This window comes from Doryrhamphus excisus, linkage group LG16 (genome assembly GCF_037039965.1).
Source record: "Doryrhamphus excisus strain RoL-2023G ecotype Guam linkage group LG16, RoL_Dexc_Guam_v1.1, whole genome shotgun sequence".
In the NCBI taxonomy this organism is placed as follows: domain Eukaryota; kingdom Metazoa; phylum Chordata; class Actinopteri; order Syngnathiformes; family Syngnathidae; genus Doryrhamphus; species Doryrhamphus excisus.
The window spans coordinates 16,679,684-16,694,684 of NC_136372.1; the positions used below are offsets into that span (position 1 = coordinate 16,679,684).

A 15,001-nucleotide genomic window follows, 5' to 3' on the forward strand; every position below is an offset into this window, starting at 1 on the left:
AAGCAGACTAGAGGAGAGTCCCATACATTATTCAGAGCTTTGCGCTCCGTCTATTGAACTGTCACTCACGCCCCCCCCCCCGCCCCCCCCATTTGCTTCTTATCGAGCATACATGTGCACAAACCGTACTCGCGCTTTCTATCTGTGACCTCGTCTCCGTACGTCTGTTTCCTCACGTACATGTAAAGATACGCCTTGTTGCTGTCACGCCGTCACAGGAAGTCGCCGACAACGTCTGCATTAACACGCAAGTGTTAGCGGCTAAGCCTTTCACTTTAACCGGATCACAGATTGCCAAGCACGATTTGACGTGATTCATTGCGGGGGGAAAAAAAATAAATGCTAGCGCAGACTCGCCACAGTCGGGAGACGTTTATTCTAATACAGTAATCCCTCGCCGAAAATATCAATTATTAAATCATCGCTGTCTCTTATGAGTCCAATATTGTTACCTGGCTTTTGCCTAAATTTAGCATTTTTATGCATAAAAATTGATAATACGTAAAATACAAATTGAAGGCATTCAGAAGACGCATTTAAAGATGTTGTGTTATTCCACACTGGCCACCAGGTGTCAGTAATGTTACTGTAATCAAGTTAAATCATGTGTACAATATTGGATAATATGAGTGTAAAGGTGACTATAGGGGTGTTATTTCATGTCTAGAGGGCTCTAATAATGTCAAAAAAACAGTTTAGAAAGCATATTTCACATACTTTTTGCCGAAATGAAGCATTTCTAGCATAAAAATGGCTAAATGAGCTACAATAAATAATAGAATTAAATTCAAAGACATGATAATATGTAGTATTCTACACTGGTCACTAGGTGTCAGTAATGTTACTGTAATCAAGCTAAATCATGTCTACAATATTGGATAATATGAGTGTAAAGGTGACTATAGGGGTGTTATTTCATGTCTAGAGGGCTCTAATTATGTCAAAAAAAAACAGTTTAGAAAGCATATTTCACATACGTTTTGCCGAAATGAAGCATTTCTAGCATAAAAATGGCTAAATGAGCTACAATAAATAATAGAATTAAATTCAAAGACATGATAATATGTAGTATTCTACACTGGTCACTAGGTGTCAGTAATGTTACTGTAATCAAGTTAAAAAAACACAAAGCAATGCGTAGGTCTATATAAAGCCTTATTTTCTGTGATTATGTCTAAAATACTGGATAATATGAGTGTAAAGGTGACTATAGGGGTGTTATTTCATGTCTAGAGGGCTCTAATAATGTCAAAAAAAACATACTTTTTGCCGAAACAAAGCATTTCTAGCATAAAAATGGCTAAATAAACTACAATAAATAATAGAATTAAATTCAAAGACATGATAATATGTAGTATTCTACACTGGTCACTAGGTGTCAGTAATGTTTTGTAGATGAGACACAGGAAGTTAAACAAACACAAGGCAATGTGTAGGTCTATATTATGCCTTATTTATGTCTTATTTTCTGTGATTATGTCTACAATATTGGATAATATGAGTGTAAAGGTGACTATAGGGGTGTTATTTCATGTCTAGAGGTCTCTAATTATGTTAAAAAGAAATATTATACAGCTTTTTAGTAGTCCAAAGAAGGTATATTTCACATATTTTTTGCCTAAATGAAACTTTAAGTATAAAAATGGCTAAATGAACTACAATAGATAATATAACAAAATTCAAAGACATGATAATATGTAGTATTCTACACTGGTCACTAGGTGTCAGTAATGTTTTGTTGATAAGACACAGGAAGAACTCTTATTTATGTCTTATTTTCTGTGATTTTGTCTACAATACCGGATAATATGAGTGTAAAGGTGACTATAGGGGTGTTATTTTATATCTAGAGGGCTCTAATAATGTCAAAAATAGATAATACAGCCTTTTAGTAGTAAAAAAAAGCATATTTCACATTTTTTTTTACAAAAATGAAGCATTTCAAACATAAAAATGGCAAAATGAACTACAATAAACTACAATATTGGATAATATGAGTGTAAAGGGTGACTATAGGGGTGTTATTTCATGTCTAGAGGGCTCTACTTATGTTACAAAATTGTGATTACAGGATCGGAAAACAGGTTTTCTCTGCTCTAACCACAGAAATATTCCATTTATAAATCGGGAATCCTACTTAAAATTCACTTATCACATTTTAACAGCGGTAAACGAGGGATTACTGTATATTACTCTAAATGAGGGACAGGAGTGGTTGAACATTTCGGAACAAAAGCGCAATATAAGGCCTAACTTACGTACTTACGTCATCTAAGCGTTGACTAAGTCTAAGTCAGTTTTAGAAAAAAAAAGATGGAAAAACTCCAGGCGGCACTTGAACGCATCACACAAGAGAGACGACAACAGAGCCATGAAAGTAAAGAACCGTCGTTACCTTTCATAATAAAAGACACAATGAATATGATTATTATTGAAGCTTCAAGGGACCAGCTCGCTTCGATATGGACTCAAAACCGGCCTGTCCTTCATATTGTAAATATTAATTTTACAACATCAGCAGTTGTCACGGGCTGTGAAAGGGAACACAAAAAAAAAAAAATGTGCTTTTCTCTCAAGCAAAGGGCTTTTAATTTTTCAAGAAGCGGAGCACACAAGGGCTTTCTATGCTCGGCGTTGCACCGACATTGTTCAAAGGGTGTTAAGTGGATAGGGGAGGGATGCGTGAAGGCGGGAAGACAAGGCAAAGTACATTTTGCACGGGAACAAGCGTTTTTTGAATAGCTAACGAGCTAACATCGGTACCCTCGCTCGCCACCCCCCCCCCCCCCCCGTTAGCCTTTTTCTCCGACTTGAAAATAGATTCGATGATTTTTCCGAATAGATCGAGTCTTACTCACGTATGTTTATCGCGCTCAGTGCCAAATAATTCAAAATATTCCTCCAGTCTGCTTTGACTTGGTATAGCAATGTAGCTAGCTGGTCATTAGGGCCCACATTGGGGGGGTCCGTAAGGGGGGGGTGTCATTTATTAACCCGTGTCTCCAATCATACGTATTCAATGTCTGCTTAATTCCTGCGCTTCCTTTTTTTACTCGGTGTGAATCAGCACCCTGAACGCAACACATCTTCCACTCATCCATTACACAGCATTGAACTGGATATAAACAAATAACTGTGTTATTAGTAATTCTATATATTCTATTCTAAAGGTGCCACTATGCCGAGGATGACCTCTGTCGCGTATTTATTCATCTATAGACAGTTAGGGGGCGGGGACAGGGGAAGGGGGGACAGATTTTGGGAGTCGTGTGTGTATATTAATCTACTTTCCTTTTCTACTTTTGTCGGGGGGGTTGTTGTTTGATTCCCATGTGCAGCCTCTGTGATAGGAAGGGGAGTATTAATCCACTTAGCGGGACGGTCGACATGCTACAAAAACAATACAGTAATCCTTCGTCACCTTGCAATTTTTTTTTGCGAAAAAATGTCAAATTGAAGTAAAATATACCGTATTTTCCGGAGTATAAGTCGCATTTTTTTTTATAGGTTGGCTGTTCCTGCGACTTATAAATGAAAAAAACTACAAAAAAAATCCACTTAGCGGGACGGTCGACATGCTACAAAAACAATACAGTAATCCTTCGTCACCTTGCAATTTTTTTTTTTTTTGACAAAATTAAGCAAAAAAAATGTCAAATTGAAGTAAAATATACCGTATTTTCCGGAGTATAAGTCGCATTTTTTTTTTTATAGGTTGGCTGTTCCTGCGACTTATAAATGAAAAAAAGTACTAAAAAAAATACACTTAGCGGGACGGTCGACATGCTACAAAAACAATACAGTAATCCTTCGTCACCTTGCAATTTTTTTTTTTTTTGACAAAATTAAGCAAAAAAAATGTCAAATTGAAGTAAAATATACCATATTTTCCAGACAATAAGTCGCATTTTTTTCTTCATAGGTTGGCTGTTCCTGCGACTTATAAATGAAAAAAACTACGGGAAAAAATATACACTTAGCGGGACGGTCGACATGCTACAAAAACAATACAGTAACCCCTCGTCACCTTGCAATTTTTTTTTTTTTGACAAAATTAAGCAAAAAAAAAATCAAATTGAAGTAAAATATACCGTATTTTCCGGAGTATAAGTCGCATTTTTTTATAGGTTGGCTGTTCCTGCGACTTATAAATTAAAAAAAACTGTTTACATTACATAAACATTAGACACCTTTTGTGTTTATTTTTTGTGTAGCTGAATAAACATTGTGTTAGCATAGCTAACACTTATTAGCATGTTCTCTATTCTTTTATTATTATTAGAACTTTCCTTCCAAGACGACGTAATGTCTGTTTTGGTCATAAAATAAATTACCCGCAAAAAAATGCGACTTATACTCCAGTGCGACTTATGTATGTTTTTGATGCATTTTTAGCCTTGTGCGACTTATATCCGAAGCGACTTATAGTCCAGAAAATACGGATTGCATTCAGAAGACACATTCATGTGTATGTAGTATTCTACACTGGCCACTTGGTGCCGGTAATGCTACATTGATGCTACAGTAGCCACTACAGGAAGTAAAAAAAAAAAAAACAACAAGGAACTCCTACCAAGTGTATGAGTCGATATTATATCTTACGTTTTGTTACTAATTCGACTATATTGGGTAATACCATCGTTAAGGTGACTATAGGGGTGTTATTTCCTGTCTAATGCTCTAATGTCGCACATTCAAAGAGGCGTAAGGGAGGATTTGTGGGTCAAGTTATGTGCCTGCATGTTTGTGTGTGTGTTCATATCCACTCGTGTGTGTGTGTGTGTGTGTGTGTGTGTGTGTGTGTACTGTATGTGTGTGTGTGTGCAGCTCGCCTCTCCTCACCTGTACACAGAGTGCCTGCCTTGTCCTGCCTTCAGACAGCTCCCAGATCAGCCGAGGGGCTTTTTTTTTTTTTTTTTTTTTTTTTCTCCAGTGTGACGTCCTCTGCGTTTGCCCCCGTGACCTTAAACGGTCGGACTTGAACGGGGGTCAGTTTTACACGGCTAACACAACGGGTTCTTTTCTCGTGTTTCCTACTAACAACGTTGACAGGCGGTGAGTTGGGATGTCTGACTGATGATGTGTTTGTCTTTTATGTTTGATGCTGTCATTGATTTTGGGACTGGCAGAGGGGGACGGGGGGCGGGGGCGTCGGAAAATAATCTATGGGTACCCTAATGACCGCCGGTCTCGAATCAACACACACACACACACTGACACACACACTCTTGTAGACTGTTGTTGCTCATTTCTTTACAATCTTGCCCAGAAGTGAGTGTGTGTGGTTAATTATGCGTGTGCATGAATGTGTGTTTGTGTGTATGTGTGTGTGTGGCTCATGATGTAATATGGCCATCAGCTGGTTGGATCTTCATCCAGATTTTGAATGCTCCTGATGATCTGAAGGTTTCCTTTTTTTTTTTAATCACAGTCTGGAATAATGGTTTTTGTAAGCCCCATTTTTAGTATGATTCTTTTTTTTTTTGCCCCAATTTTCATCAGATTCGGATTTTATTGAAAATGTTTTTGTACAGAGTTTGGGTTTTTGTTGCAACTTTGGAACTAATTCGGTACTTCTAATTCAGATGTTCAGGAGGCTTTCTTTTTCCGTCACCATCTAGAATAACAACGGTTGTTTTTTGTAAGCCCCATTTTTAGTATGATTCATTTTTTTGCCCCAATTTTCATCTGATTTGATTTTGTTGAAAATGTTTTTGTGTGTGTTTGTACAGAGTTTGGGTTTTTGTTGCGACTTTGGAACAAATTCGGTACTTCTAATTCAGATTAAAGCTCCATTGTTAATATCGGAATAAACTGACACACAGCTGCAGATATCTGCTGGGAAAAAATATATATTTTTTATTTTTATTTTTTTGGTGCTTTTTCTTACATCCTACAAGCGTGAATTTGAATTTGAGAGCGATTGCGTTTTATTTTGAAATAGTTTCTCCCTCAAGCCCTGTGCTCCCTGTCGAGTCTAGAATAATGACGCTTCGTTTTTGTAAGCCTCATTTTTAGTATGATTCATTTTTTTGCCCCAATTTTCATCTGATTCAGATTTTATTGAAAATGTTTTTGTGTGTGTGTTTGTACAGAGTTTGTTTTTTGTTTGCGACTTTGGAACAAATTCAGTACTTTTAATTCAGATTAAAACTCTGTTGTTAATTTCGGAATAAACTGATGTCCGACACACAGCTGCAGATATCTGCTGGAAATTTTTTTTTTTTTTTTTTTTTGGTGCTTTTTCTTACATCCTACATGCAAGAATTTTGATGATTTTGTTTTATTTTGAAATAGTTTCTCTCTCAAGCCCTGTGCTCCCTGTCGTTTACATGCAGACCATTTCTGCGGTTCTAAACATTCGATCCACCACGGATGAACGATTCCAAATCAACTCCAAAGTACCAAACTTCCACGGTAATAGTTTATCCGTCCTGACCGAGGCGTTTACGGGGAATTATGGCAATCAGATGTTTTCAAATTTGAACGATTCTTTCAGACTGTTATGTAACACACACACAAAAAAGCCATCTTCTGGTAAGGCTACATTGACAATACCGTCATCTGGTTGCAATGCAAACAATACAGAAGTCATTATTTTATATGCATTATTATATTCATACTAACTTATTGTTTAAGCAAGGATGTATGAGGGAAGAAAATGTGTCGGTGATGCAAATTTGTGCTGTGATGACTTGTTTTTCCGCCCCTGCTTATACCTCTGAGCCCCATCATGAGCTACACTACACACAAACACATGTGCATTCACACACACACACACACACACACACGTGTCGTTGAAATCACAGGCAAGCAGACTGTATTCCCTTCACAGCTTGAATACACAGACGAGCCTGTTCTCAACAGAAATGAGTAGGATTTGTACGAAAACACATTTTTTCGTAATATACGATATCAAAAATAATACGCTTTAAAGCCAGATTGCGCTTAAAAAAAAAAAAAAACGTCAACACAATAACCCGTTCCGAAAGTGACATAGCGACAATTTCCCTACTAAATTTGGTTGAGAACAGGCGGACACACACACACACACACACACACACACACACACACACATAAACACGGCTGTGGGCCTGACTCTGTACACTTTATATAACGGAAACCTCCAACTAGCAGCCGTCTGACACGGACAAATGCTGTGAATAAAAAGCACACTTTTACTTACATTATATAGATATGATGACCTATATCTAGAGAGAAAGAATATTGTATACAGTATGATGAATAGAAAATAAACAAGACACCTTTTCAATGCAACTGGTGTGGGTTCATTCTGTGTTTTGGACGCATGCTGTTGTTTCCTGTTTTCACAAAGTAGCATTTAATATCAATACACTGAATATGAGTAATTAGAGCATAGAAAAGTTTTATAATATACCTTTTTTTTAATCATGATTAGAACTCTGTCGGGGTTGCACGGTAGCCGAATGGTTAGCGCGCAGACCTTACAGCTAGGAGACCCGAGTTTGGGCATTATTTTAGCACTCTAGACCAGTGATTCCCAAAGTGTGGGCCGTGGTGGTACTGCAGGTGGGCCAATAATTAAAAAAAATAATATTTGCAAAAATGAATCATATTTTTAATGACAAATGAAATGAAATTTTTAATGAAAAAATATGATTCATGTTTGCAAATATTATTTTTAAATAATATTATTTTTAAATAATATAAAATTTTAAAAATAATATTACAAAATAATATTTGCAAAAATGATTCATTTTTGCAAATATTATTTTTAAATATTAAATTTTAAAAATAATTAAAAATATGATTCATTTTTGCTAATATATTTTTAAATCATTTTATTGTAAAATATTTATTGCATGATTTTTGCATGCAAAAATGAATCATATTTAATGACTTCTCATTAAAAATGATTCATTTTTGCAAATATTTAAAAATAATATTACATTTTTTTAAATAATTAAAAATAATATTTGCAAAAATGAATCAAATTTTTAATGACCTCAAATTAAAAAATGATTCTTTTTTGCAAATCTTATTTTTAAATAATAATTTTTTTTAAATAATCTTAAAAATTCATTTTTGCTAATATTATTTTTTAAATTATTTTATTATATTTCTTTAATGCAGTTATGAAAAGTATGAGAATTAATTAGATTAAAAGTTTGGGATTCCTGTATCTCCCTGCTTTCATTTCAATCCTGAATCTTAATAATAATAATAATAATAATAACAACAACAACAATAATAACAATAATTAGCGACTCCAAATTGTCCATAGGTATGAATGTGAGTGTGAATGGTTGTTTGTCTATATGTGCCCTGTGATTGGCTGGCCACCAGTCCAGGGTGTACTGAAGACACCTGGGATAGGCTCCAGCAACCCCAATGAATGAATGAATGATTGGAACCCTGTAGGTGTGAAATTACCGTTTCTGGAAGTTTGCTCCAACAGATCTGAAGTCAGCACCCGTTGATGATGAAGCACACCTTGCTTCTTCTTCTAAGGGCAAAAAGCGTGCATGAATATTTAGCCGCCTAACGAGGCTTATGCAGAAATAAACCAATGCAATTAAACGCTTACTTTGCTGCTTGTGTATACTCCGACTCCAAGTTATTTTAGCATTAAAGCGTGCGATTAAGCTTCTATACGGCCCCTTTGAATTCTATACATACAGTAGCAACTCCAACACAGGTATTTTGCGATATTGGTGAATCTTTTTCATATTTTTTTTTTATGTATTTTTGTGGGTGTTTTTTTGCACTTCATTGCTGCGCTTTTCTTATCACAATTTTCTAGCAAGCCGAGTCGTGAGTAGGAAGGATTTTGAATGAGGCGCTCAGATACACCTGATGAATATTCATCATCATTCATCATTCATATGGAGCTACCGTGTCGTCGTCATAGAGATTAGAGTGGATGACAGGATTATGGGGGAGACTCTGCGTCACTCGGGGGTGGACTACTGACATTTTTTTTTTTTTTTTTGGCGACTGTTGTTGTTGTTGTTACCTTTGACTTCCTTAAATGTGAGTATGAGTGTTTCGTGTTTCTCACCTTTTTTGCTGAGCTGATGTCACTTTTCGTTCATTTGTTGATTTTTTGCTTTCCCCACATTTGGAAGGCTCCCATTGAGCAGCATGGCGCTGGTAGTAATTGCTTTCTTCAGCTCTGTTGGCACAATAAGAGAAAATGGCCTTTTATGCAAATAGCCCATAAAACACACACAGTGTTTCCCAGCATGGATCCCACATCACTTCATTTTTTTTTTTTTTACTAATATACCAAAGGGTAGCAACCTAAAGGCATTTTTTCTCGAGTCATTGAACACGTAGATACACTTACAGTATGTACAGTAATGCATTTACATTACAAACAATTCAATATGATTTTGCACCAATGCAAAATACAAGCACAATAATAAATACCGGGCACCCGGGGCTATATTTCATATGGAATACTACCTCCCCCCCCCCACACACACACACAATCGTCCGTTTACATGCAATTGCAAAATAAATTACATTCACATGGACAATAAATAACAAATACAAAACATAACAAAGATCCTGTAAATAAGCTATATGCATTATTTTTATTTATTAATCATCCCAATTAGACATTACTTTACATTTCAATCAATGTCAACGTTTCCATTTTGAGGGTCCCTCGTAATAACCCTCGTTCATCATGACTAATTGGTTCCACACCGGAAAATATAGTGGTGTTTCGTGATATAGGAAACTATAGGGGTGTTATTTCATGTCTAGAGGGCTCTAACAATGTTTTTAAAAAAGTGTGTTTAGAAATTCATTGACGGGTTTTGTGCGTTCAGAAAGACGCATTCAAAGATTTTGAGTCTATATTATGTCTTATTTTCTCTTGTGTCTACTATATTGGACCATATGAGACTAAAGGCAAATATAGGGGTGTTATTTCATGTTTGGAGGGCTCTAACAATGTTAAAAAAAAAATTATTTAGAAAGTCATTGACAGGTTTTGTGTGCTCTAACTTGCCAAATATTTGTTTTATGAGTGAGGAATTGTACTTCGCAGAAATTCACTCATCACGGTTGGTTATGGAACCAATTAACTGCGATAAACAAGGGATTACTGTACAAAGCGTTCAGAAAGACGCATATTGAGTCTATATTATGTCTTATTTTTTCTTATTATGTACCAACTATGAGTGAATTTCTGCGAAGTCAGATTCCTCACTCGTAAAACAAATATTTGTCGAGGTAAAGCATACAAAACCTGTCAATGACTTTCTAAATACACTTTTTTAAACATTGTTAGAGCCCTCCAGACATGAAATAACACCCCTATATTTGCCTATATTACCAAATATAGTACAAATAATAAGGAAAAATAAAACAATATAAACTCAGAGTGTCTTTGAATGCATCAGGATTTGCTTAATGACATAGAAAGTCAATGACTTTCTAAGTACACTTTTTTAACATTGTTAGAGCCCTACAGACATGAAGTAACACCCCTATATTTGCATTTACTCTCATATTGTCCAATATAGTCGACATAATAAAAGAAAATAAGACATAATATAGACATCTTTGAATGCGTCTTTCTGAACGCTTTGTACAGTAATCCCTCGTTTATCACAGTTAATTGGTTCCATAACCAACAGTGATGAGTGAATTTCTGCAAAGTAGGATTCCTCGCTCATAAAACAAACATTTGGCTAGTTAGAGCATACAAAACCTGTCAATGACTTTTGAAATACACTTTTTTAAACATTGTTAGAGCCCTCCAGACATGAAATAACACCCCTATATTTGCCTATATTACCAAATATAGTACAAATAATAAGGAAAAATAAAACAATATAAACTCAAAGTGTCTTTGAATGCGTCAGGATTTGCTTAGTGTATTTTATGGCGACAGCTGGGATAGGCTCCAGCATATATGCGACCCTAGTGAGGATAAGCGGCATAGAAAATGTATTTTATGACACCTCCCCTTTTATAAAGGGCCATATTTGATTAGATTGTGTAGCTGTAGCATCTATGCTATATCCAACATATGTCCAAAGAATGTGACAAGATATATGCATGCAACACACACACACACACACACACACACTGTGAGTCATGTGGTGTATCACATGACGATAAGAACATCAGTTTAAAAGCAGCAGCTGTTTCTCCTTCATCCTCTCCTCCTCCTTCTCCTTCTCCTTCTCCCGCTGCATCTCTCCATCCTCCCACTGCTTTCACAATGACGTGCTAAGCCAGCCAAGATAGGGCAAATCCCTCCTCGGAGCAGAGCAGGCCAGGAGAGAAAGGAACAGATAGAGAGAGAGAGAGAGAGAGAGAGAGAAAGAGAGAGAGAGAGTTGTGTGCTAAATCCTAACCTCGCTCTCTCCTTTCCGATTGATCCTCTTCCTTCTCCGTTTGGAGCCGAGTGTGACCAAGCAGGTGGAAGATCTCCTCCGCCTTGGAGCGTGTGGGCATCGCTCAATGGATCACCGCGCCGTCATTCCGAAAGGTATTCCCTGGTTAGCTCTGGATAGGCTTGTCCGGCCTGACATCATTCCTGTGGGGGGGTGAAGAAAACGGGGTCAGGAACTTTTTCCACTGAGGGCCTTGTTGATATTTAGTCATTTATATTCACATATTATATATGTTTTTATACATTTCAGCTTTATGATACAATGTAGGTGAAAAAGCAGATTATAGAAAAATAGAACACTTCCTGTCCGCCCCCCCCCCCCACTCGGCTCCCCACATTTACAGCAACACACACCAGCATGAGTCTTATTTATGCCTGTAATGTCTTAATTGTACTTATTTTGTCTACTATATTGGGTAATACGAGTTTAAATGTGACTATAGGGGTGTTATGTCATGTTTAGAGGGCTCTAATAATGTTTAAAGTATTGGGTAATAGGAGTGTAAAGGTGACTATAGGGGTGTTATTTCATGTCTAGAGGGCTCTAATAATTTTTAAAGTATTAGGTAATCGGAGTGGTGACTATAGGGGTGTTATTTAATGTTTAGAGAGCTCTAATAATGATTACTGTATTGGGTAATAGGAGTGTACAGGTGACTATAGGGGTGTTATGTCATGTTTAGAGGGCTCTAATAATGTTTATTGAGTAATAAGAGTGTACAGGCAAATATAGGGGTGTTATTTTATGTCTAGAGGGCTCTAATAATGTTTAAAGTATTGGGTTATAGGGGTGTTATTTAATGTTTAGAGGGCTCTAATAATGTTTAAAGTATTGAGTAATAGGAGTGTACAGGTGACTATAGGGGTGTTATTTCATGTCTAGAGGGCTCTAATAATGTTTAAAGTATTGGGTAATAGGAGTGCACAGGTAACTATAGGGGTGTTATTTCATGTCTACAGGGCTCTAATGTTTAAAGTATTGGGTTATAGGGGTGTTATTTAATGTTTAGAGGGCTCTAATAATGTTTAAAGTATTGGGTAATAGAAGTGTAAAGGTGACTATAGGGGTGTTATTTAATGTTTAGAGGGCTCTAATTAAAGTATTGGGTAATAGGAGAGTAAAGGTGACTATAGGGGTGTTATTTCATGTCGAGAGGGCTCTAATGTTTAAAGTATTGGGTTATAGGGGTGTTATTTAATGTTTAGAGGGCTCTAATAATGTTTAAAGTATTGGATAATATAAGTGTAAAGGTGACTATAGGGGTGTTATTTAATGTTTAGAGGGCTCTAATTAAAGTATTGGGTAATAGGAGTGTAAAGGTGACTATAGGGGTGTTATTTCATGTCGAGAGGGCTCTAATAATGTTTAAAGTATTGGGTAATAGGAGTGTACAGGTGACTATAGGGTTGCTATTTCATGTTTAGAGGGCTCTAATAATGTCAAAAAACACATTTAGAAGGTAATAAACCCGTTTTCCATGGTCTTAACTACTAAATATTTGATTTATGAATAAGGAATTACTGTAATACATGTAGCAATGTCAATTTTGTTTTTTATATATTTTCTTTCCAAAATTATCCTTTCAATCCCCTTCAATTTGACGTACAACATATACTACAACACTGTGAATGCGCCGCCGCCGTTGTTTTCTAGCTCCAAAAACATCCCGGCCAGCACAACACCACCAAATCACCACTAAATGACGCACCCCCCCCCCGCCCCCAATCTGCAGGAGTGTAATGAGATCATAGCAACAAAACGCAAGCAGCCATGCAGACCTTTCTCTTTATGCACGGTGTCAGCCACCAGTCATTGCTATTCATAACAAGGACTTTCTCAACTGCAACGTCCCTCTCTATTAAATGGTCAGTGCTGTCTTCATGCTGACAGTCTTCATCGTGATCACATCCTGTATTGATATTCTCGGTCATTCTTAACATCGCATACTCATATTTGAGCATCATGACCTTCAAATGCATGCCACAGTGTCTTAACTATTTGTGCAAGCACTTTTTGGGGGTTTTGTATTGGGTTGAAGTGTCTTTGATTGACGTAACCCCTTTATTCAACCCAGGGATGTTTAATATTCATGTTAAAAATTGATATCAGTTCAAGGCTTTAGAACGACAGAAAAATATCAAGGAAGTAATGTTGTGTCTTGGCTAAGGGCCCACAAATGGCCCCCAGCTTCCACTCACTGCAGTACCATTGGCACATGATAAGTAGAGCTTTGTCTCCCTCTAGAGGATAATTTAAGGAGCAGCAAATACGTCACTAAACTCATGGAAAGTATTAATGTATATTTATACGTTCAATGACGTTATGAAAACAAACCTACGTCATTAATTCATCTAAGCAACCATAGATTTTGAATGGAATTTATATAATTTTCACTACATTAATAATGACAAAATGTTTAATATTTAATTTTAACTAAAAAAATGTTTTAATTTATCAAACTTTGTCTGACATCGAACGTTATTTTCCTCATGTTTTGTCGTGGAGCAAAAAGGGGAATTTCATTGACAGCAACTCCACGGTGATGCCTTCACTGTCACGCGAAAATTAGGGAAATGTGTCGCTGCATTGCTTTTTAAACAGAATATATAGAAGTCGATTAAGTTTGTAAATACACCGAACTTTAAAAGTCGATTGCTGTGTATTTACAAACAGTAAACAGCTACAATAATCTGAATTTACTTTTGTTTTTACAAACAAACTATATTGTTTAATGCCGATGTTTTGACTCATAACTTTCATCGAACTAACATGTAGTATTTTTTTCCCTAAAACTAATGTAAAATATACTTACGATTCGGTTTGGGCTTTTAAATTATAACAGGATTAAAGCGATTATGTCTTTAAAGTCTTGAATCAGGGAGGTTACGTTTGGGATATCTACGTGTTCGGGGATCACCTGAACGCAGCATCAACCGGCTCATTGCTGCTGACTACTAGCCGTTGCTCGTCGAAACAGCTGGTGGTTTCTGTCAGCGAACACCTTGCTTGCTCCGAAAAGCCACATTTAGCGCTATGGGGGGTACAATTTAGACTCTGAGGGGGACTTAATTTTACACGACTTGTTTCCCTGGTGGTGTTCCGCAAGACCTCAAGAGATGCCATGCCTTGAAATCGACTTTGTGAGACACTTGTTAGCCAGCGAAGTTGACGCTCGAGCGGCGGCTGCTAACGCTAGCTAGGCTAACTTAGCAAGCCAGCGGTTTCCTGTTTGCTAGCTTGTTGCCGGGGTGTCAATCATGACTCATATACATTACAAATTCTCCTCCAAACTCAGCTACGACACGGTGGTGTTCGACGGGCCGCACATCACGCTGACGGACCTGAAGGAGCAGATCATGGGCAGAGAGAGGCTGAGAGCCGGGTGCGACCTGCAGATCACCAACGCGCAAACAAAAGAAGGTAACGGACTCGGGGAAGTGTATTCTTTGTGCTTAAATGGCTGATTGACAGCTTCGAGTGTGGGCACCAAACACGTGGTCGAGGTTAGGTTGCGTCACTGGGCGTAAAATATAACACAACGGTCAGTTTGTCATGACGTTCGCCTTTGTATGACGACGCAAACTCATTCATAAACTTGTACA

General features: G+C 37.0%; 1 protein-coding gene and 1 long non-coding RNA gene across 3 annotated transcripts in view; one reads left to right on the forward strand and one right to left on the reverse strand.

The window, feature by feature from the left end:
* Nucleotides 1–15,001, reverse strand: part of LOC131102805 (uncharacterized) — a 22,433-nt gene that overhangs the window by 7,137 nt on the left and 295 nt on the right. The window contains exons 2-4 of one of the 2 annotated variants that reach the window (XR_013629955.1): nucleotides 11,361–11,542; nucleotides 9,044–9,157; nucleotides 8,416–8,488 (exon numbers count right to left, since the gene is read on the reverse strand). This is a non-coding gene — a long non-coding RNA (uncharacterized LOC131102805). Of the gene's footprint in view, nucleotides 1–8,109; nucleotides 9,158–11,360; nucleotides 11,543–15,001 lie in introns of those variants that run through there. The other variant, XR_009119495.2, reaches the window with a different exon arrangement.
* The window catches only part of rbbp6 (retinoblastoma binding protein 6), a 17,873-nt gene continuing 17,171 nt past the window's right edge, over nucleotides 14,300–15,001 (forward strand). Inside the window, exon 1 of the mRNA XM_058048360.2 lies at nucleotides 14,300–14,819. Within this exon, the coding sequence (XP_057904343.2) occupies nucleotides 14,657–14,819 (163 nt within the window). The 5' untranslated portion in view covers nucleotides 14,300–14,656. The remainder of the gene's footprint in view (nucleotides 14,820–15,001) is intronic.